Source organism: Thermothelomyces thermophilus, chromosome 2 (genome assembly GCF_000226095.1).
Source record: "Thermothelomyces thermophilus ATCC 42464 chromosome 2, complete sequence".
Taxonomy (NCBI): Eukaryota; Fungi; Ascomycota; class Sordariomycetes; order Sordariales; family Chaetomiaceae; genus Thermothelomyces; species Thermothelomyces thermophilus.
The window spans coordinates 5176945-5201878 of record NC_016473.1 but is presented as its reverse complement, the minus strand read 5'-3'; the positions used below and the strand labels follow the sequence as shown (position 1 = coordinate 5201878).

Here is a 24934-nt window from a genome sequence, read left to right as displayed (position 1 = left end):
CGGTCTGGCCAGAACATGCGGCCAACTGACGTTGGCGTGTTCACCAGCGTCGATCAGGCCTAAGTTGTCCCCCCCCCCCGCCCCTCCACCCGCCGGTGTAATACGCCGAGGCCTTTAACCCCGTTCTACAGATGCGGCGTGGGGTCATTTCTCCCCTATGGCCGAATGTATCTACATCTAATACTCCGTACGTGCATACACGTCCGGGTTGTACACGGGACAACTGCGGAGCTGCTGCTTTAGCCGCCGGCAGCGGCGCGCCACGGCGCAGCGGATAGATCTCCTATATCGTTCTGAGGGGTGTGGAAGCGAGTGCTCCGTCGGCATGGTTGGGTGCCGAGCCGGCAGTCGCCGCAGCGCAATCACGACTGACTGCATATATATGAACATGCAGCTCGGCCGGTGCTGTGCCTCAAATTCTCTCCGCACGTGTGTTGTACCTCGAGATAGCTCCTCTCGTTCTCTCGACTTTCGGCGACGAAGGAGAGGAAATCGAGGTATAATACCAGAGAAGAAGCAAAGGTGTAAAATGGGACAGGACACCAGCTATGTCCAGCTCGTTTCAACCCCCAAAATCGCTCAAGCTGCAACCTGCCCGCGAGCGGCTCATCCGGCCCGTCATCAGTGAGCTTGACGTTGCATGAGCGAGTTGCCGCGGTGGGGCAGGCGGGTTGTTAGGAATGATACCACCCGGCCCCCTGAACTTCAACCCTGGTCGCCCGTTATTGCATGCATGCTCCGGATCCGGCTCGATTTCTGCCGGCCAAGTCGGCACTTCGTCTTGGCCCACCACTAATTAAATGGGAAGCCATAGCTACTCCGTACCTAGTGCGGAATTCGACTCGGCAACGGCTGGGGCCCGTCGTGGCTAAGCTTTGCCCAGAAACGACTAACTGGAGCCGCGCCAAAAGGGCTTGGGGTGAGCGCGGCAAGTCCCTGGAAGTGGCAACATTGAATCGAGGGCAAGTACGGAGGGAAGAGGACAATATTAACTCCGGAAAATTAACCTTGACCTGGCAAAACAAAACAGTTCGCAAGAAGGGAGATGGTCGCCAACAATCCACTGCGCGTTTCGCTTTTTCTATTGCGCATTCCGGCCCCCTTCCGGCAATCGGCAGCCCGCAGCCACCATGCAGGAAGCTAGAACTTCGATGATTAATTAGGCCGCAGACGGACCGGGCAAGACCGGTTCGGTTTACCCCTTTTCGATGCCGAACTTATTCGTTTATTTCGTATGTACAGTACGCACCGCTTACTAACCTTCATTCGCGGCTGTTGTCTAGGGTGAACGAATTCGAGTAGCTGGACAATGAAAAAGAAAGAAGAGGTGACCAAAAAAAAGGAAAGAATATGAGCGAGAGGAACGTAGAGTAAAAGTCGGACTGTTTGCCCTGAGCTTAAACCACTGGGTTCTAGGAGGGGTTTCTGTTGCTGCTGCTGTTGCTGCTGTTGCTGCTATTGAGGTATTAGTATTAATTAATATTGATGGAATGATAGTTTTCGATCTTGTAGCATGGCTTAGCTAGCCACAAGAAGGAGGCCTTGCCTTTATAATGAGGTGCCTGCAGAATCTGGATACTTGACTCCATTGAGGTTCCCATGTCGACACAAGCGGCTTTTACCTACAGAGCGACTTGCATGGTAGGTAAAGATACAATGCTGTTGTTGAGCTTTGGCCAATTGAGCCGGCCGGGGTCGTTACATGGGCAACAAATCAAGTCTGCTGATTGGCTGCAAACTCCGTTTACGGAAATAAACACTGTCAAAATATTCCATGCTATAGCTACCTCCATGGGCCTCGTAAGCTGAGCCGGTCCAGACGGCCTCCAGACTGGGTGGGATGAAATGAACGACCGGCTGGGCAGAAGCAGGAGCAGGTGGAGTTCTGATCACACCAATTGAGATTAAAACCGATTGCACCTTACGTGTAGTGGCCAGCCACGGCTTCCAGGTTGGTTGGCTGGTCGGTTGTGGCCAATTCCTCTCACATTTTTGAAACGGTCATCGGGGGTATGCCCTGAGGTACCTAATTTTGCATGGGTGTCACTCCACAGCCAGACACCACGGAGTGCCGCCGCTAGAGTTAGCATCCAGATAGTCACCGTGAAAAGCGTCATGGGTTTTTAGGTGATCCGTCGCTGCCAAATTTAGTCTTTCAATATTCCGGCTGCTTGTCTATGGCCCTTGTCTGTCTGCATCCTGCTCTTGCCATTCGCGAGGCAGCTTAAACTGACATATAGAATGGTCCCATCTCCAAAGCATCACGTCCTCATCAGAACCGACAGGTCCGATCAAGGACTATGGGCCTCGGCCCTGGCGTATCAGCTGACGTCGACCAAGCCCGGATTGTCAGCTTCCTATTGACGAGCAGAAGCGTACCTACCTTGGGAGGCCCTGATAACAAGGTAACGGGAACAGCGGTCGCCGCTAGCAGATGAGGAGCGCACGCAAAGTAACATGTCGTTGCCTGACGCAGTTCAATCGACAACGGTGCCATCACGCCAGCAGACATTGCCAGCGATGTTGTCGTCATAACCCATATAGAACGCTCCCGCCGAACGGTAGGAGACGACTCTGTTCTTCCTCCCCCTTTGTTTGGTTATTAATTATTCTATAACATTACGGAGTATTAGTGTCAATTAATTACCGGTCAGTCTAGACAGGGAGCCAGGATACCGGATGGGCCAAGGCTAGCCGTCTCAACTTTGTTGAATGGCCTGGTGAAGCCTTCAAAGTGACTCATGTCCTGGCCGGATTGCTCGTCTGGACTCGTCGGATTGGCGAGGGTCGGTCGACGCCAGCGAGGCTGTTGGGTCTGGTCTGTTTCGACAGGGCCAGGGCCGGACCCACCCATGTCGTTGGAGGCTTCGGCGAATTAACACATGATGCGCATAAGATATAGAATTGGGGAAGAAATTGTCCGACAACTAGCAGATGTGATGGGTAAAAGTTTGGTTGGAAGGCCGCAAAGGGAAGCAGGGAACGGCAAAACTGTGCGCGACCTCAAGACCGGCGGTTTGTATGTACATAGAAGGGCGGTTAGGCAGGTGCCCCCACTTGCCACCACAGCACCTACCAATCTCGAATCATTACCCGGTGGTTAGTTGCTGACTAATTAGTTCAGGACTACCACCTGTCTCCCGACAGGTGGGGCCAAAACCCCCGGACATGCCAATATTGCCAGACAGGTACGTGTCCAAATATATATCTAATTTTACCAGTCAACTCCTTATATTTAAAGATACAACCACTACTATAAGTCTAATTTAACCACTTTTCTATATATAATGCCTCTAACCGACTATATTTAGGAACTAGCTAGTATATAGGCTACTAAATGGCTCCTTACTACTCGAACTCGCCACCGAACTAGCCGCTTACCCTATAGAAACGAACCTAGTATACGGCACGCGGCTTAACTATTTAAGACTAGAAAGACCTAGGTTGGCCGGCACTTGAAGTCGTTAAAGAATACTAGATTTCTAGCTACTAGTAGTAACGTAGTTAGAAGACCTCGGTTACTTTGAAACGACAAAGATTCTGCCCTCGGAGGATATATATACTAGCTTATCGAATCTAGTTCTCTTGCTACCAAAGATCTTCTCTAAGATACTACTAACCGCTTATAGGCATGTTATAATCCTCCTTGCCCTCCTATTAGTAAGTACTAGTAGCTATATTGGAAATAGGATTATCTATAGTTTTAGCTAATATTCTTTAAACTAGTCAAAGTAAACTAACTCTTGGCTAAGTAGTAGGTAGAAGAACTAGAGATATTCTTTAATAAGCTTAAGGATATTATTAAAAGCTTAAAGATTATTATATCTAGCTATTAAAATATGGATAAGACTAAGTATATATTTATAATGTTAAATAGGCGGTTTAAGATCTTAATAGTTAAAATAGATAAGAAGAAGAAGGTTAATATCTTCTTCTTTTCTAAGTATTAGTTTAGAATACTAATTATAATATTTTATTAGCTAGAGATTCTAGACCTTTATAACTAAGAGTTAATAAATATAATTAATACTAAAAACGCTATTAGTAATACTATCCTAGTATTCCATATCTTTAAATAGTAGCTATTAGAAGATTAGAATATTAAAGATCTTAATAAGGAGATATAATTCTATAAGTTAGAGATAATATTTAATAATACTAAGATTATAATAGATTAGATATAATATTTTAATAAATACTCTTTTACTATCTATATTAAGTTCTAATAATATAGTATAAGCTTTGAGAAATAGTTTAATTATAACTATTATAACTATAGTCCTACTCTTAATATATACTTTATTAACCTAGATAATGTTACCTCTAAAGATTTAGTCTATATATCCATACTATTAGAAGAATATATATATTAACTACTTATCCTAGATAACTTTATAGGATATTATAACCTTAAACTTTATAAATACTACCTCTTATTTAATATTATTATTATCTTCCTCCTTCCCTATTTAATATACTTTATCTAGCTAATAGATATAAGAGTCTTTTGCTATCTTAAGGAAGTATATTAATAATATCTCTGGTAGGTAGTTCGAAATGGCGATCTTACGTTTATCTAGACAGACTTTATTAAAGGATTCTAGGAAATCTAGGAGGCTAGTTTCAAATATTAAAATATTATAGTAAGATTTGAAAAGACTAGTCTTTTTCTATTAAACCAATATATTATAATGGACTAGATTAGAGAGAAAGTATTATCTACTATAAGTATTAGATATCTTACTATAATTCCTGATAATAAGCAATAGATATATATAAAAAAAGGTATTAACTATATTTAAAAGCGGTATCTTAAGCTTTTTAGTTTATTAATATAAGAATACTTTTAGGATATTATATTAATGGTTAATAAGGGTTAACTAGTATATAAATATCTAAATAACTTTACTAAGGACAAGAGAGCCTATCTAGCTATACTATCTATCAAGAAAATATAAGGCTAACTTATCAAGCTAATAAGAGAGGTTATAATAAGTATAACTATCTAATAGATTCGATAGTTTTGGGAGATCCGAGCTTAGAAGAGTACTAAGGCAATTCGAGATACTAGCCGAAAAGCTACCTATATTACCATTAAACGGATTAAATAAGAGTATAAAGAGGAATATAAAGTCTAGAAAAGGCGTCTAGAGAATAAGATTCCTAGTATTAATAGGCGTCGCCTTTATATAGTAACCTTTACTAAATTCTTAGAAAAGACTAATAAGAATAACTATCTTTCTCTTAATAATAAGGACCCTCTCTAGGTTCTATTAAAGGAACGTTAGCTACTAGTATTCTTCGACTTTAGAGACGGAAAATAAGTCCTAATCCCCTAGTTAGCTAAGCTATTATTAGAAGTTAAACTCCTATCCCCTAAATGTCCTAGGATATAGATTAGTAGTATAACTATAATATTAATCAATAATAGTAATAATAATAGATTTGACTTTATAAATAGTAAAGATAGGTAGGAAGAGGATATTAAGTTACTATCTCTATCTAGGGGTAAGAAGGAGTCTCTATATATAGCTATTATAAAGGATATTAGGAGGTTTAAGAAGTAACGTACCTATAAGTCTATAGTAGTAACGCTAGGGATAGAAGATAATAACTATTACTAGGAGGCTAAAAGAGAAGGTACTATTATAATTAGGAGCATTAAAAGTAATAGGGATAAGGGGTATAATATAGAGGGAGAAGGAGATAAATATAAGTTATATAACCTATTATTTGACTAGTTATAACCAGGTAGAATTAAATTTTACTACGTTTTTAAGCTTTTCAGAGCCTAGTTTACAATTGAACTATTTATAGCTATTTAAGGCTATTATTATGACGGTAATTGAACTTGATGGCACCTTTTGCAAAGACGTGAATATATAGGAAATTTGGTGGCGATATGTCCGGCAATATTGGCATGTCCGGGGGTTTTGGCCCTACCTGTTGGGAGACAGGTGGTAGTCCTGAACTAATTAGTCAGCAACTAACCACCGGGTAATAGAGCACGGGAAGGCACCTTTGACCGGGCTGCGAATCATCGATCGGAAATGATAGGCGCTGGTCGCAGCACACGCACTCGTGTGTATGTATGTATGTACGTGCAATGATGCCGATAGAATAAATGCCTTACCTAACTTCCCTACCTTCCCACAGTGGGTCGGTCCACGGTGTACCATCATTTTTCGACTTCACCTCTCTTGGGAACTACGGAGAACCGCAAGCGAGTCATCGAGCGAATTCGGTTAATATGTTTCTAACACCTTTTGATGTAGTACGTTGTCTACGGACGCGTCTATCATGTAAGGCTGGATGAGATAAGCCCTGTAGATCTGGCAAACGGGCTGGCAAACGGAGTGTTCTTTGTTCCTATCCTCTACTTATACAGAGCCACAGGGCCAGCAAGTGTAGGAAGGAGACATCGCACTTTTGAACTATTTACAACTTGCCAACTTTTCTTCTATCAATTGGAACTATCTTCCATCTATTGGAGACTATCTTCCATTACCTTTATAGGTCCCGTCAATGGCGGTTAACCACGACGTCGGCTGAGTACCTAAGTACCTTAGGTAGGTACTATTACCTAATTATTAATTAATAATTAATTAGTGATCACTTGGGACTTGAATCTAGCTCAAAAGTCGAAACAGACAAGGACCAGCGGCACGCCTCACATTTTGGTTAGCAGGTAAGCCATAAATAATACAAAAGTAATTACTTTATGACAAATCTCCTGGATCGTGTCTCCTTGACAGACATTGACTGACACACACACACACATACACACACACGCCTCTCTTGGCCGGTCGCACACTGCTAATACAACTAATGACCAGTGCTCGTTCCTGGTGCACCGCTGTTGATCAGTCCTCGGACAGGAATCGATCGTTTCGTCATCCGCGGTCTTGTCTTGGGCCATCAATTTAGTAATAGCCGGAGCGGGAGCCGGAGCGGGAGCCGGAGCCGGAGCCGCGATATCGGTCATGATAAGAGTGGGTGCTGCTTCGTGCCGGGGGAGGGTTGCGCGAAGAATGGTGGCCCGCACCAGCCGATGGGCGATCGCCCATTTGATAATAATAGGAAGGCTGGCTGCTGGACGGATGGGTAGAGTGGGAGGTCGAGCCCTGGGGCCGGGTGGTGGTGGTGGTGGTGGTGGTGCCATGGGTGCCATGGCTGCCACGAGCCGGCGCGGGGCGCTCGGGTAGGGTCGTCGTCTGCGGCCTGGAGGCACGGGACTGCGAGGGAGCGGCGCCAGCAGCGGACGGCGAGAGAGACGGGAGCGGGGGACGCTCGGTCGACCCCGTGGGGACGTCCGGGTACTGCCCCCCTAATCGCAGGGATTGCTCGACGGAATTGATGGTACGCTCGGGCGGCTGGTGATTTCCGGAGTAGGTTGCGCGGCACCACTTGAGCCAGTTGATGAATCGAGAGCCCTGGCAGGTCTTGGGGAGGTTGTTCATGCATCCGGCCAGCTCCTTGATCAGTTCGTCTACGGTGGGCATGGTCGTCCTCTTCTTGACCGCGTCGAAATCGTAACGCATGGCGCTGGCGTGGAGCGTGAGAGCGAGGACCGCACGGTGGATCACGGTCGTGGCCGAGGCAGCCCCGGCCTGGCGGCGGAACTCGACCGTCCCGTGCCTAGTCAGTGCTCGGAAATTGGTCGATGTGTATCTTGTTTTGTATTCGTCCGTCCGGCCAGACATTTCCCAGATAAACATGTTCAGCCGGACGTCCTCTTCGTGGTCGGCTGCCTTTTCGATCTTTCGAAACACCGACTCCCACGGCGCCAGCCGCATATTTGCTGGCGTCCGCGGGTTCTCCTCGATGTATTTGTACTCCTGGGTTGCAATCCTCTCGTGATTGGGCCTGGCGAAACGATTGTCGCGACGCTCGGGCGGGAGGAGGTCGCAGAGAGCCTTTTCCCAGTAGATTGCCCCCTTCGCCACCCGGACGAGCTGGGGGATCGTATACTTGGCGCCCTTGTCCGGGCCTGGCGTGACGTGCACGTGGCAGGAACACTTTTCGTTGGTCCAAAATTCGAACTTGGCTCTCAACGCGTCGAAGACCTCCCGGATCTCGGACTGCCACCTTCGGGACGACGACAGGGCCGGCGAGACGATCTCGATGCCCCCTGGGGAAAAAATAAATAAATAATATATCTATTAATGGCTTTGTGCTTGCGCGAGTCCTGCCCAAGGGCCTCATCTCACATCCAATGGTAAGGGAGCTGGGGGGGGGGGGTTGGGGAATAGGGGAATAGGGGAATAGGGGAATAGGGGAATAGGGGGAGCATCCGGTGCATGAATACGTACACCAATCTCTGGGATTATCCGGCTCCGTGAGCAATTCGTCGTGAAGACTGCCATCGGTAGCGCATTTCCAAGAGTTGCTTCCTAGAGCCTCGTCGATGATGGACTTGACGATGTTCCCAGCACGCTTGTTTTGGGCAAGCTTTTTTTTCTTGTTGGACTCGCTGTTCTTGAGCGAGAGGTCCCAATCTTTCCAGGCACCTGGTCTTTTCCGGCGTGACCTGTCAAGCTCTAGTAAATGCCTTTTCCACGCATCCCAGGGTTTGACGAAGATTTCAATCTCGACGCCAAAATACGGCGCATATGTAGGACCGCTCATGGCTGCCGAAGGAGGGAGGGACGGAATATGAACCGAGTGTGGTTATAAGAAGAGCGCCGGTAAGATGTAGACAAGCAGGCGGGCTAGTGTTAGTTAAGACAAGGTCAGAAGGAACGGACACAGGTGGCCCCCTTTTTGGCTATTTTCGCTCTGATTTCTCGTAGGATACGGTAAATGTCGTTGTTAGTTGGTTGGTGCTGCTTTCGATTGTGCAGCGTGCCTGTTCACGAGTCGAAGAGTACCTATTTATACTACCGGGTGCTACGAGACGGCAGGGAGCATATGTTTCTGCTTATCCTTGCCCATGGACCGGAGAGACGGCTTGATACCATCCGAGGTGCCGGCCGCTCCCGGCATGGGCCGCCGTGATGTTTGAGGGGCCCACTTATCTCCGAGTCCGAACCGCCATCGCAGCATGGCTGTGGCCGCCTCTGTTCGCAAACCGCACCGCATATACCTGACACAATCCTGCCGAGGGCCAGAGGTTTGGGGGCAAGGCCAGCCTCGAAACCGTCTCAGCCCAGCGAGACGTACTAGGCCCGTTCGGAACTCATTCTGACGTTAGGGTTGATTTTGGGGAAGGGGGTGGGGAGGTGGAGTGAAGGGAAATCAGGGGACATCCATGGATGATGGGTTTTGGGCATGTTGCGGTTGGCTTACCGTGTGGCCGGACCATGTATAATAATTATATTATGCCTACCGCACCTCGTGCATCAGAAGATATCTCCCGGGCCAACTGGACATGATGAAACAAAGGTAACGTTCGATAGGAACCCGAGAATCCGAGATTTCGCCTAGTTGGTCATGCACTCACACTTTCTCAGAGCAGAGCTGCAGAGTCGCCCAATTCATTTAACAAGAGAGTCGCCCATCCCCGAGCTCAACGCCCAAATTCGCACACCCATTGAACTACCTTAGATTTGATATCAAATTCTCACCCGACATTGCCTTGTTTCCGATCTGCTCGCCCAGCCCAGCCCAGCCCAGCCCAGCCCAGCGCTTCAATAAATACGCCCATCCCTTCACTCTGTTTGACGTTCTTCTCTCCAAACTCGAAACACAACTGACCAAAACTTCCCAAGCATCATCATGTCTACTCGGAAAACTGCAGCAAACACACAGCAGCGTGCCGCCTCAACCTCCCAATCGGCATCGAAGGCCCAGGATCCCGCGATCCTCGCCGAAGAAGAAAGGGAAGCTCGGTTTGCGGAACACTGGATGCAGACATTGCCGCACGCAAACGACGAGGTCACATATTATGTGGCCTTCAAGCCGGCGGGCGACGCCAGCGCGCGCGACGCCGTCACGCCCGATGAGGTCGGGAGAGCCGTGGGCTCGCAGCTCAAGCTCTCTTCCGCCGACCGCGTCTCGGGCCTGTTCGACAAGATGGAGGAAGGGAAACCCCTCGGCAAAGTCGATGTCGCCCCCGTCAACGGCGACACCCTCGACATGGTCAAGGAGAAGTTCGAAGTCACACGCATCACCGTCATTCTCAAGCAGGGCGGCAAGCGCACGGCGGTCATGCCGACGGCCCGCACACACACTGCCCCTCAGGGCGGCGCTTAAGCACACTACTACCCCTCGGGGCGGCGCTTTCACGATGGCTTTGCCGGACGGAATGCAAGTCAGGTTTCTTTGTGGGTACTGGGGGGCCGCCAAGATATTGTATACTATGTAGTACATACTATTATTATATACCGGTTATCTGCTGCTACGATGGTGGAGGAACGAGGCGAAGGCTGACTGGGGCCATCCTGCAGGAAGATGTGGGTGCCTGCAACCCTGGTGGGGCCGGGAACCCTAGTGGGGTCCGGTCCACCACAGCAGCCGAAAATGGCAGCGCTACCCAGCCAAATCGAGCAATAAGAAGTTCAGCGTGGGACCCTGAACAATGTCATTTCATGCCTCACCCCGTCACGTCGCTGCCATGGACGATCCTTGGTAAAGCTCGGTCCGTCATTACCCCGCCTGCAGCCTGCTGTGACAGCATTGAGATGTCTTTGAACGGGGCTCTACGGAATGTCTTTTCGACCGTCTCAACCCAGATGACGTACACGCAGATCATCGATGGTTTCCCAATCGCAAGCTTTTCGGCCGCAACTGCTCGAAATGGTCGTATTTGCACTCGATCAGCTCGCCGTCGTGTTTGACGGGCTTAGACGTTCTGCAGCAGCGCGACGAATGGACCTGCGAAACCCTCTAATTAACTGATACCTACCCTGGGTCGATCCTGGAGCCTTGCCCTGCCTCCTCTATTCTTCCCACGCTCGAATTCAGGTTCGTCAGATTGTTCTGAACGGAATACCATAGTTGGCTGCTGGGCCGAAGGGCCTATTCTGGGCGGTCTTGTAATCACTTTTCGACAGGGGAGCATTTGGAGACCAGACGAGTCTCGGTCAACCACGTTTGCACAATCCCCTGTCTCTCAAGTTTCCAAGCCTTCCCAGATATCAACTAATGACGTGATGTTGGAGTGCTGCAGGGATATTCCTCCATCCCTCCCGCGTCGAAGCCACCCCTCTGAAGGTTCATCCGGGCGAACAGAAGCACAATGCTCCACTTCTTTGCAAAACACCTCAGCCCTCCACCGGGTGGACAGGTCGGATCGGATCAGCCCGTGCTGGAGAAAGGTAAGGCCTCTCCTCTTGCCTTGCCGGAAACAAGGAGATGATGGACGTACAAAGATCACCATCCGAACGAGGAAACACGACAAGGCCCTTTGCGATCCCGTCAACGTGTGACGGAACCAAAACGGAGAACCGGCTCCCGTTAGGGAACCAACACCAGAATGGTAGGCTATACTATGTAAGGCCATACAACAACGTGTGAATAAGACTCGCGTATACGGACCTACCCACCCAGAAACGGCCGGGGGTAGGCCGTCAGCCAGCAGCACTGCCCCTGGGCTGAAGAGCCTAAAGCGGGGGGGACTTTGCTTAGGCTGACTGACTTGTGACCTGGCGCCAAAGGAAAGATAGTCTGCACTGCCCGACTGCGACTCTGGGGAATGATGTTCAGAACAAGGAAATTCTCATTGTAAATGTCAGAGATCTGTCAACACAGGAGAAAGCATCAACCAGGAGAGCCTTAATATTTAAATATGCCGGCCAGTCCCCTTTTTGATTTTCATGTCCTGCCCACACGGCCGATATCCCTATTTATATGCTCCCGCCCGTAAGGAGAAGCACGAAATAGAACAACACAACGATTCCGAGTTATCAACCGCAGCTTGATCGGTCGGCGCACACAATCAACCGAGAACCCAACAACCTCTTACCTCGGTACCTAGACGTACTTAATTAAAAGGCATCATGGCAGCAGCATACGCGCTCCCGCCACTTCCGCAGCCACTCGTCCTGTTCAGCCACATGATGGCCCAGCAGCCGGTGACGCTCGTGCTCAAGGAGAGGGCGTTTGACGACTTTCACATCAAGGGCCTGGACGGGGCTCGCTGGATGCACGTCGAGGGCAAGATCGCCTCGCTGCACGGCCGCAAGAAGGTCTACGACTTCCAGGGGGTCCACCTGTTCGACATTATCAAGGAGCACTTCCACCTTCACGCCACCTTTTCCTGCGAGGACGCGAACCAGAGGCAGTGCATGCAGGTCAAGAGCAAATTTAAGCGTACGTCTTTTTTTTTTTCGTTTATTTTTCTCTTCTTTGCATTTTCGTTATGTTGAAGAAGAAGAACGCGGCATTCCTGCCACTCATCCAACCCTCCATCCGCCGCCGCCCTGGATTATTATTATGCAAACAGCTTCGAGTAATTACCAAAACTAATTAGGCAAAATTAATTAACAATTGTTTTTTTTTTTTTTTCCAAAACAGTCCTGGGCTCCGAGGCTAACGCGACCTTCACGACGGCGGCCGGCGTCCCCGCGACGCTGACCATGCGCGGCAACTGGTTCGACACGTCGGCCGACATCGTCGACGCGGCCACGGGCGCCGTCGTCGCCCGCATCGACCGCAAGCTCTTCAACGCCCGCGAGCTCCTGCTCGGCCACCAGACCTACCACGTCACCATCGCTCCCGGCGCCGACATCGCCCTCGTCGTGGCCATGTGCGTCTGCCTCGACGAGAAGCGGAACGAGCGCTGAGAATTATTTTTTTGTTGTTATTTATTTTTCTCTTCTTTTTTCTTCTTTCCCTGGTAGCGGTATTATAGCGCTCCATTTGTTTATAAACTAGCGGTGTATTATTAGTAGGCACATTGTTGGATGTGTTTGGCTTCTCTTCTTGGTTATTATTTATTTCTACGCGCGTATAACTATACCCCTTGGAAGTTTATCGACCCCCCATAATGCAATGCACCGTTCGCGGTAATAATGAGGCGTTCAGACCTCAAAAGAGCACAGACAGCATGCTACGGTCAAATCAACTTTCGTCCTCCAGGCTGTCATCACCTCCCATCCAAGGTTGACTCGGAGCACAATGTCGGGATCTTGACATGCATGTCAGTTACATACTGGTATGTAACTATGTACTATTCGCTATTAAATGATGGATCATTTACGGTACAGTACATCCGGTACGAGCTAGTTCATCAGGCCAAAGAAGCGGAGCATGACGGGCTCGTTGACCGGGGCGATGTGGCCGACGCCGTCGCCAAAGAAGCCCTGCAGCTGGGTGCCGTCGCCGTAGACCTCCTGGGTGTACTCGGCCGAGGGCACGCCCTTGTTGGTCTGGGTCAGCTGGAGGCCGAGGACGTCGGCCCACTGGGCGAGGGCCTGGTGGGCGCACTCGGGACGGACGAGGAAGTCGGCGTTGCCGTGGAAGATCTGCATGCGCGGGCGGCGGCCGTCGTAGGCCGGGAACGAGTTGCGCACCAGGTCCCCCCACTCGCGCGCCGACCGCTGGATCCGGCCCTGCGCGCACGTCTGGTTAGGCGAGAAGGGCGTCGCCGAGTCGGCCCCGAGGAAGCACGCGTGCGCCACCCCGGAGAAGGCCGCGCCGGCCTCGAACACGTCCGGGTACGAGCCCGCCAGCACGTTGGTCATCATGGCCCCCGACGAGCCCCCCATGACGTACACCCTCGACGCGTCGCCGTTGTACTGCTTCAGCGCGTACTTGACCATGCTGACGATGCCCCCGGCGTCGCCCCCGCCGTTGTGTGTCAGGCTGGCCGGGTTCTGGACGTCCCAGCACTGTTGGCAAAGAAAATATCGAGGAAGAAAATAATTATGGTTAGTAAGGGTATAACTCTCTATGTAATACAGCAAGCAAAAAAAAGCAAAAAAAAAAAAAAAAACTATGCGTACGTTGCTCATCTTGGTCGTGCCGGCGTAGATGAGGATGAACCCAAGCTGGTCCGCGTACGACGGGAGCCGTGTCTGCGAGTACCATCCCTGAGCCGATCCTCCACAGGGATGCAGCTGATCGACAACAAAGTTAGCGGTCATCACCACTCAATCCAACTCAAACACATAATAATGTTAATCAAGCCTGTTGACTTACAGCAACGATGATGGCGGGCAAGACCGCAACTTTGTCCGGAACGTACACATACATCTGCAGACCGGTCGGATTGTCGCCAAAGTTGGTCACCGGCTGCAGTGACGCGCCCGCGGCCAGGCCGGCCATGGCGGCCATCTTGGTGAGCGATCGCAGGAGACGCATGGTGGGCGGTGGGCGGTGCTCGAACGCCAGTGTCCGATAATTATGGGCTAGGTATGTTAATTGGATGATGGTGGCGAGTGCACGAGCGCAATCAAACAGTGCTCTGCTTTACCAATGTTCAAGTCTGCTCCTCGTCTTCACATCAGCAGCAGCGAGCGCCGCGCCCTTCCTTACTTAAGTATCAGCAACGTAACGGCGTCGTTGGTGTATTCACGGACTTGGCCTCGGAGGAGAAGAAGGAGGAGAGGAGGAGGAGGAGGAGGCTCGACTTGCACGGCATCGGGCCACGGCAACGGTTTCGGTCCCTTGAAGTGGCCGATCTGGGGTTGGCGAAGGTCGTGCTCCGAGCCGAAACTGGTAATCGCTCGGAGTTCCAGGTAGCCGGGCGCTGCAGACAATTTAACCTGCACGGGGCCCGCCAACTCGGCTCTGAGACGCGGAATCGACGACGGCCAAAGGCGTGGTCAGCTCCAGAGATGACCAGGCGCCGAACTTGGTTGCCGTGACTCGAGCCCCCTCTCACAATAAGAAACTTCCAAACAGCCCTTCAACAGTGCTACGTAGCCCTCGCTAATTATTTCACCCGCATAGTGGGCGGGGATGTCTGCCTTTCATCGGAACCGTCTTAGGTACGGAACGCAGATCTCAGGCGCCCTAGCTCGCCCCGGGACGCATCTTCATGACAACATTCAATGCCATGTCCTGGAACTCCTCAACCTGCGCCGTCTATCATTGCGTCCTTCCGAGTCCCAATGCCGAGTAATTAACCCAAACAACAACCCCAGTCACTTTAGCCCAGGTTTTGCGGCATTCGTTAGAGTACCGTTACAGCCAAGCGTTGAAATATGCTAGAGAAACCGGAGGATGTTCCCCAGGTTGGTTCTCAGCGGAGAGAGCAATTGCAACCCTGGAAGAAAACGTCCGTGGCACTTCGGCAACTATTCTTATCATATAGCACCGTCAATCCTTCACCAGCATGCCAAAGGACTGTATAATATCTTTGACATAAACTTGGGCCACCATTCTTGGAACACGAGGATGGGCTGAACCCTTTGTTTCCCTCTTGCCCACCATTTAATTACGTTCTACAACCAATCTTTGGCAACATAGCAAGGACCAAGAGAAGCAAAGATGTCCCGGTACCTTCTCGGTCGACTAATAGTGGCCACAGTGGCCATCACGGTGGCCTCTCTCCGCGGCGTGACGGCCGCCACGCCGTCGCCGGGATGCGGGAAGACGCCGACGCTGATCACGGACGGGTCCGCCACGACTCCCCTGACGCTGACCTCCAACGGCAAGACGCGGCGGTTCTACGTCAAGCTTCCCGACGACTACGACAACAGCCACCCGTACCGGCTCATCTTCGCGCTGCACGCCCTCGGCGGGACCGCCCAGCAGGTCACCACCGGGACGGGCGGCTACCTGCCGTGGTACGGGATCCCCGACCTCGCGGCCAACGACACGGTGGGCGCCGTCTACGTGGCGCCCGACGGGCTCAACAACGGCTGGGCCAACCAGGGGGGCGAGGACGTGGCCTTCCTGGAGGCCGTGATGGAGACGGTGGAGCAGGACGTGTGCGTCGACCGGGACCTGCGCTTCTCGACCGGCTTCAGCTACGGCGCCGCCATGTCGTACACGCTCGCGTGCGCGCTCGGCCGCCGCATCCGGGCCGTCGCCGTGCTCTCGGGCAGCCCCGTCATCAGCGGCGGCTGCGCCGGCGCCGGCTCCGGCGCCTCCGAGCCCGTCGCCTACTACGGCCAGCACGGCATCTCCGACCCGGTCCTCCCCGTCGCCGGCGGCCGCGAGATGCGCGACCACTTCGTCCGCACCAACGGCTGCGACGCCGGCCGGGGCCCCCCCCGGGAGCCCGCCCGCGGCAGCGGCACCCACGTCAAGACGGTCTACGACGGCTGCGACCCGGACTACCCCGTCGTGTGGAACGCGTTCGACGGCGACCACACCCCGCAGCCCGTCGACCGGGGCGCCACCACCACTTTCTCGGCCGTCGAGACCTGGGAGTTCTTCTCGCAGTTCAAGTAATTAAGCCCGAGAGGAATCCCCTGAGCATTCCCTTTTGGCACAATATGTGAACCCGTCTCGCAACTTCGGTTCGGTTTCCGATGATGTTAGGTATTTTACGTTCCGTTCATGACCGCTGCCCTGATATTCTTGATCGTGTTTCAATCTGGACAAGTAAAGAACATTCGACCTTTGTGCCTGACTGACTTCGGGGCCGATGTGCCGCGCCTGATCACCAGGTTGTAAGTAATTAATTAATTAATTAGTTCCACATCATCGGGGAGGAGAAATACCTAGATGCCTGTCGTTTTATCGCCGTTTGTGCAATGCCATAATTATCGTCTGCACATGCAGATTATGACTGATAATAAGTTCCGATTCGTTTCGCTCGACTTTCGGCATGCTAACTAAGTAAAGAAGACTTGGAGCTTAATATGCTGTCGATAAGAAGGGTCTGCTGGTCCCAACTGCAAGCCAGACAAGCCCTTTCCTATTTCCAAACCAGACTCTGCATATTTTCTCCTTCGTGGGCCGTTTGATAGAAGATGGTGGTTCCAATATTGGAAAAGGTTGTAGTATTGTAAATAGTTCAAAAGTGCGATGTCTCCTTCCTACGTTTGCTGGCCCTGTTGGCTCTGTATAAGTAGAGGATAGGAACAAAGAACACTCCGTTTGCCAGCCCGTTTGCCAGATCCACAGGGCTTATCTTATCCAACCTTACATGATGGACGCGTCCGTAGACAACGTACTGCATCACCGTTCCTCCTTCGGGTGTGTTGATGGTGGCGATGTTGGGCGCTAGCCTTCACGGTTATTCGACTTTCCGCAGAGCAATACTGATCGGAACTGCTTTTGGGCTCCGCCAAAACCGCAGCCCAGCCATGCACCAAGCAATCGAGAGCATTTGTACTGTAATTAATTACTGTACATAGCTGATTACATGCGTTCATAAGGTACCGACGGAGTAGAGCCAAGGCAAACCAGTGGAATAATTTCATGCTCCAGAGACCGAGCACAGAGCCAACTCACGCGCGCGATTCGATTCCAGCCAAGGAAGTTGCCCCCGACTGTTGTTCTTACCCTCTTGGCCGAGTTGCTCGAGCACGTCGGAAGTGCAGGGTAGGTAGGCGGCTTCGCAGATTGAATGAAGTACGGAAGGCATCAAGTCCTTTCCCAATAGGATTCTCCTTGTATGATACTTAAATGTGTTTGGACTGCCGTCCGCGACTGCGGTTGGTCTGCCATTGCAGATGGCATGCTCCCTAGTATGGGGAAGTGGAAGCCAGGTGGGGTTCTGTCTGCAATGCTTTGTCCCTGGTTCTTTGCGTCAGAGACTCAGCCACTCCACATGCGCCACGATGTATATTAGTCAGCTATGGCTGGATGGCATGACACCCAGTGTTTCAGCCAATCACAGGTCGTGAACGAGGCCGCCCGCCAAGGAACGCCTGGAAGGGTCCTTATAACTAACTAACTACGAAGTAATTCATCCGTAGTGAACTTCATTCCACCACATCTTCTTCAGAGGACATTTTTCGAGATTCGCAACAGGCTCCCAATTCTTGTGCTTTCCATGTGACGAGGTAATCCTCTCGCTTTCAAAGACAAACCCGCCTATTTGACTGCCAGCACGGATCACTCCATAGGAGCCGTTTGCGACGCGCAATGTTTGTTCCCTCTAAAGTCCTATTTTGACCTTGGCACGTGGCTGGATCGCTTTTTCCATTTTGGGGCATTCCGGCCGTGAGTACCGGGGGGAAGGAACGAATTTGCACCGCGCCGGCTCGGCGCAGGAACTGTACAACGCAATCTGTTCTGATCTCGACTCTTTTTTTTATGTCACGAACCACATTCTCGGCGGACTATTTACCCTTCCAAATCGCCGGCGCGGTCTCAACTGCCGCGAACGTTAGCTCGCCCTTGCCCGGCGCCAGTTGGAGGCAAGCCGGTTCGGAATTCCTAATCAGGCAAAGCCGAGTCCGTCGGCTGTGGAGATTTCACGGCGCCGATCTCTAGGCATTCGTCATGGTCGCCACTACTCCGCATTTCCTTGAAGTTTCCGCTCCCGGTGACTCGGGCGCGGCGGCCAATGACCGGCACGGCACTGCCGGGTCAGGTAACCTCTGCCGGCCCGTTGGATCCGTGCGCTGACTGGTTCGCTGTGGCAGCGGAAGGATTGATGGAACCAAGGAGTGGACCGGAGTGGGCAAAAGGAGGGGCCAACCAACTGCGGGTACTGTGTAAGAAGCAGACAAGAAAGAAGCGAGCGGGCAGGATTGGCCCGCCTGATCGGCGTCATGACTTCTCCATGCTTCTTCCCCATCCGGTCCCTGAATTTCCCCAACTTTTTTTCACCACTCTCCGCCACTCAGAATACACATACACTACTCAGAATATCCGGAGCCCCTCATCATGGGCCTTGCTTGCCCACAATTCCCCACAAACCATGCGAGCGGCTGAGGGACACGGTTCCAGCTGCTCGACCATCGTATGGAAATCTGCAAGGTGCATGCATCGATGATCCCAGTCCACCCCGGGTTTGTGTAACTACAGGTGCTACGCTAGACCAGGGGAAAGCGAGCCGGCCAGTCAATGGATGTCTCTCGCCTCCTCGTGTCTCGCACTGCGTCGGCAGGTACATAAAAAGCCGACGCCCGGCCTACGTGCAAGTCCGCATGCATCCTTCCTCTCCCCATGTCTCTCTCAGGGTGCTGAACCTCCGAGTCGTGCGTTTTCTCGAGACTCATCATCAGAAGGGGGCCGGCCAGCTGCCACGACAAGGGCAATCAGCATCATAGGTAGTCATCCGCCATGAAGAAGTTTCTCGGGCTCAGGGGCCAGGCCCTCAACCTGGCCGTGGGCACCATAGCAGGATGCGACTTTCTCCTCTTTGGTTACGGTAAGCAAAGCGGCCTCGTCCACCCATGGCCATGGATCTTGTCGGTCACTTACACGCCGCACCCGGAACAGACCAGGGAGTCATGGGCGGGATATTGACTCTCAAGGTCTTCCTCGACGCCTTCCCCATGATCAACCCCGAAGCTGCCGGCCTTAGCCACGATGAGTCGTCGACACGTTCCACCTACCAAGGCATCGCCGTTGCCTCGTACAACCTGGGTTGCTTCCTCGGCGCCATCATCACCATCTTCATCGGGAACCCTCTCGGGCGCAAGCGCGTCATCATGCTCGGCACCTCCGTCATGGTTATCGGCGCCATCCTGCAGGCCAGCTCCACCACCCTCCCGCAGTTTATCGTTGGCAGAATCATCACCGGTCTAGGCAACGGCGGCAATACATCCACGGTATGCTTTCAGAGGCAATCCGCGCTAAAAAAATCCTCCTCAGGGATGTCTGGGGAAGGAAGGAAGAAGATGATCGCTAATTAATAATAAACCCTCTTCCCAGGTCCCCACATGGCAGTCAGAAACGTCCAAAGCGCACAAGCGCGGCAAGATGGTCATGATCGAAGGCGCGCTCATCACGTGCGGCATCATGATCAGCTACTGGATCGACCTGGGCCTGTCCTTCGCCCCGGGTTCGGTCGCCTGGCGCTTCCCGCTCGCCTTCCAGATCTTCTTCTGCGCCATCATCCTCGCCTTCATCCCCTTCCTGCCCGAGTCCCCGCGCTGGCTCATCCTCAAGGGTCGCGAGGACGAGGCCAGGGAGGTGATTGCCGCGCTCGAGGACACCGACACGTCGGACCGCATCGTCGAGAACGAGTTCCTCGCCATCAAGGAGACCGTCCTGGAGATGTCCAAGGGCACCTTCCGCGACCTCTTCACCATGGACAAGAACCGCAACCTACACCGCACCCTGCTGGCCTATTTCAACCAGGTCTTCCAGCAGATCAGCGGCATCAACCTGATTACCTACTATGCGTGAGTCACCGAGAATATTTATGTTTCACCCCTCTTAATTAATTATCAAACTGCTAATTAACATGACGTGACACCAGGGCTGTCATCTACAAGGGCCTCGGCATGTCCGATTTCCTCTCCCGCCTGCTCGCGGCGCTCAACGGGACGGAATACTTCCTGGCCTCGTGGCCGGCCGTCTTCCTGGTCGAGCGGGTCGGACGGCGCAACCTGATGCTCTTCGGCGCCGTCGGGCAGGCGGCGACCATGGCCATCCTGGCGGGGGTAAATTCGCGGCAGGAGACGGGCTTCCAGATCGCCGGCATCGTCTTCCTCTTCGTCTTCAACACCTTCTTCGCCGTCGGCTGGCTCGGCATGACGTGGCTGTACCCGGCCGAGATCGTGCCGCTGCGGATCCGCGCGCCCGCCAACGCGCTGTCGACGAGCGCCAACTGGATCTTCAACTTCCTGGTCGTCATGATCACTCCGGTCGCCTTCAACAACATCGGCTACCAGACCTACATCATCTTTGCCGTCATCAACGCCTTCATGGTGCCCTGCGTCTACTTCTTCTACCCCGAGACGGCCTATCGCTCGCTCGAGGAGATGGACAACATCTTCCACAAGGTCGCCGACGGCTGGAAGGGCGTCTTCACCGTCGTGCACCAGGCCAAGGTCGAGCCGCGCTGGTACGGCAAGAACGGCGAGCTCCTGGTAGACTACCAGCAGACCGAGGAACACAGGCGTCATCTGCAACAGCAGGAAGGCGCCGTGACGGCCTCCGAAAAGAGGTCCGTCGAGGGCGCCGGGAGCGGAAGCGGGAGCGGTGATGTGAAGCAAGACGAGTACAAGGACTGCTGATGGGACATGGCGAGAGTGTGGCAAATACGGGGGGGTGGAATGGGGATAATTAGAAATCGTTGGCGTGAATAGATAATTAATACCCAGGAACAGGCGTGAAGAAGCTAGAGCGACATGGCTCTGTTTTGGAATAAAGCGGAGGAAATAAGTAATTAGACACGCGGTCTGGAAATAGACAAGCGACTCTGTACAACCTGCTACATGAGCCAACCTGTTCCCCCCCTTCTTTACCCATGTTATATTGAAGCGACGACAGATATCCATCGACAATGGAATGTAAGGAGCCTAGGATGCATAGATCTTGAAGGAGTTAATTAGGCATCGGAGTTAGACTTTGATGAACTTGAGAGAACTAGTAATTAAACGCCACATATCTAATTACACAGTAACAATATCGCTTCTTAATTATCTCTCTCTCTCCCTTTCATTTTCTCCTCGCTTCTTCTGTTTCCTCCTTAAACTCCTGCCTACAACAGCCTGGTCGGCACCTCAACCACTTGGTAAGGAGGGATGACTCGAATGCGACGTTATCGCGATTTAGGTGTGTCGGCAGCTGCCGTTTTGGGGAGGTTACAATGAACTGCCGTACTAGCTGCCGTCTCATCGGCGCGGGGAACGGTTGATACCGACCTACCTAAAATTTACCTCAGATAACGAGGCCAGCGTCTTGGCGATTCGATTCGACTCTACCAGGTAAAGCTAGCCAACGACCTAGTTTCTGCGCACCGTACTAGTGTATGCGTGGACATAGGTACGCGGTAATAGAACATGCATGCATACTATGTACATACGCAGCAGGTAGTATTAACCGGCTTACCTACGTATGTCCAAAATCAAAGTTCCTTATCTCGGTATTGTTTACATACTAGCTAAAATATGCTGTGCCTCTCCTGCCCCAGACCACCTTCACAGATCTGAATCTACCCCGGACTTAAATTTCCTTGGTATATATGTACAGTACTTGGCAGATTCACCCAGCGCTCGGCCGCTGCATGCCCTGGCCCCCATCCCAGGCACCCCGACCATGATTTTCGTTCGCGTGTGTTGTGTACGGTATGCGAATGTCCATAAATACATAATTAAGGAAAAAAAGGGGGGGCGAGATCCCGGCGAACAAGAGTGCCCCCCCACTGCGGCCCGGCCCCAGATTCGCCAACGCCCCCGATCCAATCAGGAAGGACATGGAGGCACCTCGACTGAGGGTCGTGTGGCCGAGGTCGCATCGCAGACAGAGACAAAAGCCAATCTGGCTCTGGGGGGGTTCCTCTGTCGATCGACCTTCCAGAATCCGACATGGCGTCCGAGCAGCGGAGGCAGGTTATGCTACCACGTATTAATCGGGGATAGATAGCAATTGAATAGGGCGCGATTTTGGGTTTGGTTTGAAAGTGAGAAGTGAGAATAGGGAGTGAGGGGGTGGAAAGGGGGTTCCAGGGGAGAAACTTCATTTATCTTCAAACGGTTTGTTTATTTTATCTATATAAAGACTATATTAATTGTGTTCCCTCCCCTTCCTCTTCCCGTCTCCTCAGAGCCTACAGCAGCAGCCTGCCCAGCGTCATCATCAATTCTCTTGGGTCAATCCAGAGTTTACATTCTCGGGTCTGAAACGTCAAGTCGACTTTCCTCTCTGCCCATCATGCGTTTCACCCCCCTTGCCCTTGCCGCGGCTGCGGTCCACGGCGTCGTCGCCGCCCCGCCGCGCGAGACTCGGCCAGCACCAGTCCAGCAGCGCGAGTTTGCCTGCGGCGCTCCCGAGCCGGACGCCGAGCACATCAAGATCTCGCAGCAGTTCGCTGCCCAGGAGGCCGAGTTCCTCGCCTCGGGCAACCTGACAGCCCAAGCCACCATCACGGTCGACGTCTACTTCCACGTCGTGGCCACGTCGACCTCCCTGAGCGGCGGCTACATCCCTGTATGCCAGTGCCAGTCTTTTCTGTCACCATTACCACATTACCATTCTTTTCTCGGCAGAGGGAGGAGAAGAAATAAAAAGACAGGACTGACGTTCTCAAACCGAGTAAACAGGACAGCCAGCTGGACGCGCAGCTACAGGTGCTCAACACGGCGTACGCGCCGTACGGGTTCCAGTTCGTGCACAAGGGGACGACGCGGACGGTCAACGCCAACTGGGCGGACGACACCAAGGGGTACGAGATGACGATGAAGCGGTCGCTGCGGCAGGGCAGCTACTCGGCGCTCAACCTCTACTTCCTGTACGAGATGGGAGACAACCTCGGGTACTGCTACTTCCCCGAGGCGGGCGGGGCCACGGCCGGGTCGACGGCGCGCATCCGCGACGGCTGCACCATCCTCTACAGCACCGTCCCCGGCGGCAGCGCCACCAACTACAACCTCGGCCACACCGCCACCCACGAGACCGGCCACTGGTTCGGCCTCTACCACACCTTCCAGGGCGGCTGCTCCGGCAACGGCGACTACGTCGACGACACCCCGGCCCAGGCCAGCCCCAGCAGCGGCTGCCCTGTCGGCCGCGACTCGTGCCCGAACAACCCCGGCCTCGACCCCATCCACAACTACATGGACTACTCGATCGAGTCAGTGCCCCCCCTTTAACTCTTCCCCCCCCCCCCCCAAATGCATATAATAATGGCATATAATAATGTATGTATGCTAACTCCCCCCCAGCTCGTGCTACGAGGAGTTCACTGCCGGGCAGCAGGCCCGCATGCTCAGCTTCTGGAACACCTACCGCGCCGGCAAGTAAGGGGAAGGGGAAGCGGAAATGGGACTGTTGGCCCCCCCCCCCCCTTCTCCCCTTTTCTCTTGTTTCACGGGTGGGTGTTGCGGAGAAGTTGCGGTTCAGGAGGGGTTTTTGGATATGATTTTGGATGGCCAAACTACGCAGACTTGATCCATCCAAGTATGTGCATGCATTTGCTGTAATTATATATTTACATGTGCATACATAGATACGTGCCCGTGGCGGTGACAGGAAATCGTACGTCTGTCCTCGAGCCGCAGCATACGATAAAGCATGAACAACACTACTGCTACGTTCAGCACCTGGTAAGCCTCTACCATTCTCAGACGAAGAAACATCAGGCAGTTCATGCCTGTGGAGAGCCACGTTTTCTGGTGCCCGGTGATCGGTGATCTTGGACAGATAAACAGGCCAAGGGAGAGAGAGAGGGAGAGAGAGAGGGAGAGAGAGAGAGAGAGCGGGGTCTAATCGTAGAACACCGATACGGGGCGAGATTTGTCTCCTGGTGCTGGACAGTGTGTGTCAGTAAACCAGGGGTAGGCCGGCATTCACGAGGCACGCGGGCACCAAGCGAGACCATGTCACATACCAGCTGGTCTGGCCCCCGCCGCCCTAGTCGGTCTCAGACCCTGATCAGCGGGCCGGTAGCTCACATTTATACTCTGTTCTCTTTCTTTCCCTTTCAGCTTTTGGTTTTTTTGCCTCCCTACTTGTGTAGGGAAGTACGTGAGTACTCTAGCACTTTAATGGAACATGATGATCATCAACCTGACGGAGCACCCCTATTTCCGCCTCGTCGACCCGTCCCCGGACGCGGCCGCGGCGCTGGAGGATCTCGCGGTTGGGGACGCGGTGCCGCTGCTGGTGCACTGCTAACCCTATTAACACACCCCTCTGCCCAAGTCCTTTGATTATTATTATTATATCAATCCACGTAGCTAGTTATTAAACAACTGGCTAACCCCTTTTCTCTTCCTCTTCAAACCCCCCCTCTCTCCCAGATCGTCGAGGCCCCCTCGCGCTACATGGACTCCCTCCCGGGCAAGGGCGTGCGCTACCGGGCCATAGAGGCCCTCCACGAGTGGTTCCGCGTGCTGGCGGGCGAGGCGGCCATCATCGGGCGCGTCGTCGACCTGCCGCACGGGGCCTCTCTCATGCTCGACGACGTCCAAGACTCGTCCCCGCTGCGCCGCGGCAGCCCGTCCGTCCACATGGTCTTTGGCATCTAATA

The 24934-nt window shown here is 52.6% G+C and overlaps 8 protein-coding genes across 8 annotated transcripts; 6 read left to right on the top strand and 2 right to left on the bottom strand.

Moving 5' to 3' along the window:
• Positions 1-7313: 7313 nt before the first annotated feature.
• On the bottom strand, positions 7314-8649 carry MYCTH_2025626 (uncharacterized protein; the record flags this gene model as incomplete). Its single annotated transcript, XM_003662332.1, has 2 exons — positions 7314-8131; positions 8313-8649. Coding segments are annotated over 2 exons (1155 nt in total), but the record flags the coding sequence as incomplete, so codon positions are not given.
• A 945-nt stretch (positions 8650-9594) lies between these two features.
• MYCTH_2302957 (uncharacterized protein) lies at positions 9595-10382 on the top strand. Its single transcript, XM_003662331.1, has one exon. The coding sequence runs from the start codon at positions 9718-9720 to the stop codon at positions 10192-10194; it is 477 nt and encodes a 158-aa protein (XP_003662379.1). The 5' UTR covers positions 9595-9717; the 3' UTR covers positions 10195-10382.
• Positions 10383-11948: 1566 nt separating this feature from the next.
• Positions 11949-12719, top strand: MYCTH_2019739 (uncharacterized protein; the record flags this gene model as incomplete). The annotated part of the gene is made up of 2 exons (XM_003662330.1): positions 11949-12252; positions 12457-12719. Coding segments are annotated over 2 exons (567 nt in total), but the record flags the coding sequence as incomplete, so codon positions are not given.
• A 444-nt stretch (positions 12720-13163) lies between these two features.
• Positions 13164-14787, bottom strand: MYCTH_78090 (ferulic acid esterase; the record flags this gene model as incomplete). The annotated part of the gene is made up of 3 exons (XM_003662400.1): positions 14083-14787; positions 13887-14000; positions 13164-13772 (listed from the first exon to the last, which is right to left on the bottom strand). Exons 1-3 carry the CDS (start codon positions 14242-14244, stop codon positions 13164-13166), a joined length of 885 nt encoding a protein of 294 aa, XP_003662448.1. The 5' UTR covers positions 14245-14787.
• Positions 14788-15375: 588 nt separating this feature from the next.
• On the top strand, positions 15376-16284 carry MYCTH_48379 (carbohydrate esterase family 1 protein; the record flags this gene model as incomplete). The annotated part of the gene is made up of 1 exon (XM_003662329.1): positions 15376-16284. One exon carries the CDS (start codon positions 15376-15378, stop codon positions 16282-16284), a length of 909 nt encoding a protein of 302 aa, XP_003662377.1.
• Positions 16285-18865: 2581 nt separating this feature from the next.
• MYCTH_2302949 (uncharacterized protein) lies at positions 18866-21200 on the top strand. Its single transcript, XM_003662328.1, has 4 exons — positions 18866-19162; positions 19234-19565; positions 19669-20141; positions 20219-21200. Exons 1-4 carry the CDS (start codon positions 19075-19077, stop codon positions 20976-20978), a joined length of 1653 nt encoding a protein of 550 aa, XP_003662376.1. The 5' UTR covers positions 18866-19074; the 3' UTR covers positions 20979-21200.
• A 1319-nt stretch (positions 21201-22519) lies between these two features.
• On the top strand, positions 22520-24003 carry MYCTH_78093 (metalloprotease). The gene is made up of 3 exons (XM_003662327.1): positions 22520-22893; positions 23007-23536; positions 23628-24003. Exons 1-3 carry the CDS (start codon positions 22618-22620, stop codon positions 23704-23706), a joined length of 885 nt encoding a protein of 294 aa, XP_003662375.1. The 5' UTR covers positions 22520-22617; the 3' UTR covers positions 23707-24003.
• Positions 24004-24459: 456 nt separating this feature from the next.
• Positions 24460-24932, top strand: MYCTH_2126111 (uncharacterized protein; the record flags this gene model as incomplete). The annotated part of the gene is made up of 2 exons (XM_003662326.1): positions 24460-24567; positions 24705-24932. 2 exons carry the CDS (start codon positions 24460-24462, stop codon positions 24930-24932), a joined length of 336 nt encoding a protein of 111 aa, XP_003662374.1.
• Positions 24933-24934: the final 2 nt, after the last annotated feature.

What these genes read in the sequence shown, in the direction of transcription:
- MYCTH_2302957 (XM_003662331.1), top strand. Translation starts at nt 9,718, where the DNA reads ATGTCTACTCGGAAAACTGCAGCAAACACACAGCAGCGTGCCGCCTCA.
- MYCTH_2302949 (XM_003662328.1), top strand. Translation starts at nt 19,075, where the DNA reads ATGAAGAAGTTTCTCGGGCTCAGGGGCCAGGCCCTCAACCTGGCCGTG. An exon ending in CTTTCTCCTCTTTGGTTACG is followed by an intron (nt 19,163 to 19,233) that starts GTAAGCAAAGCG and finishes CACCCGGAACAG; the next exon opens with ACCAGGGAGTCATGGGCGGG. An exon ending in ACGGCGGCAATACATCCACG is followed by an intron (nt 19,566 to 19,668) that starts GTATGCTTTCAG and finishes CCCTCTTCCCAG; the next exon opens with GTCCCCACATGGCAGTCAGA.
- MYCTH_78093 (XM_003662327.1), top strand. Translation starts at nt 22,618, where the DNA reads ATGCGTTTCACCCCCCTTGCCCTTGCCGCGGCTGCGGTCCACGGCGTC. An exon ending in TGAGCGGCGGCTACATCCCT is followed by an intron (nt 22,894 to 23,006) that starts GTATGCCAGTGC and finishes CCGAGTAAACAG; the next exon opens with GACAGCCAGCTGGACGCGCA. An exon ending in TACATGGACTACTCGATCGA is followed by an intron (nt 23,537 to 23,627) that starts GTCAGTGCCCCC and finishes ACTCCCCCCCAG; the next exon opens with CTCGTGCTACGAGGAGTTCA.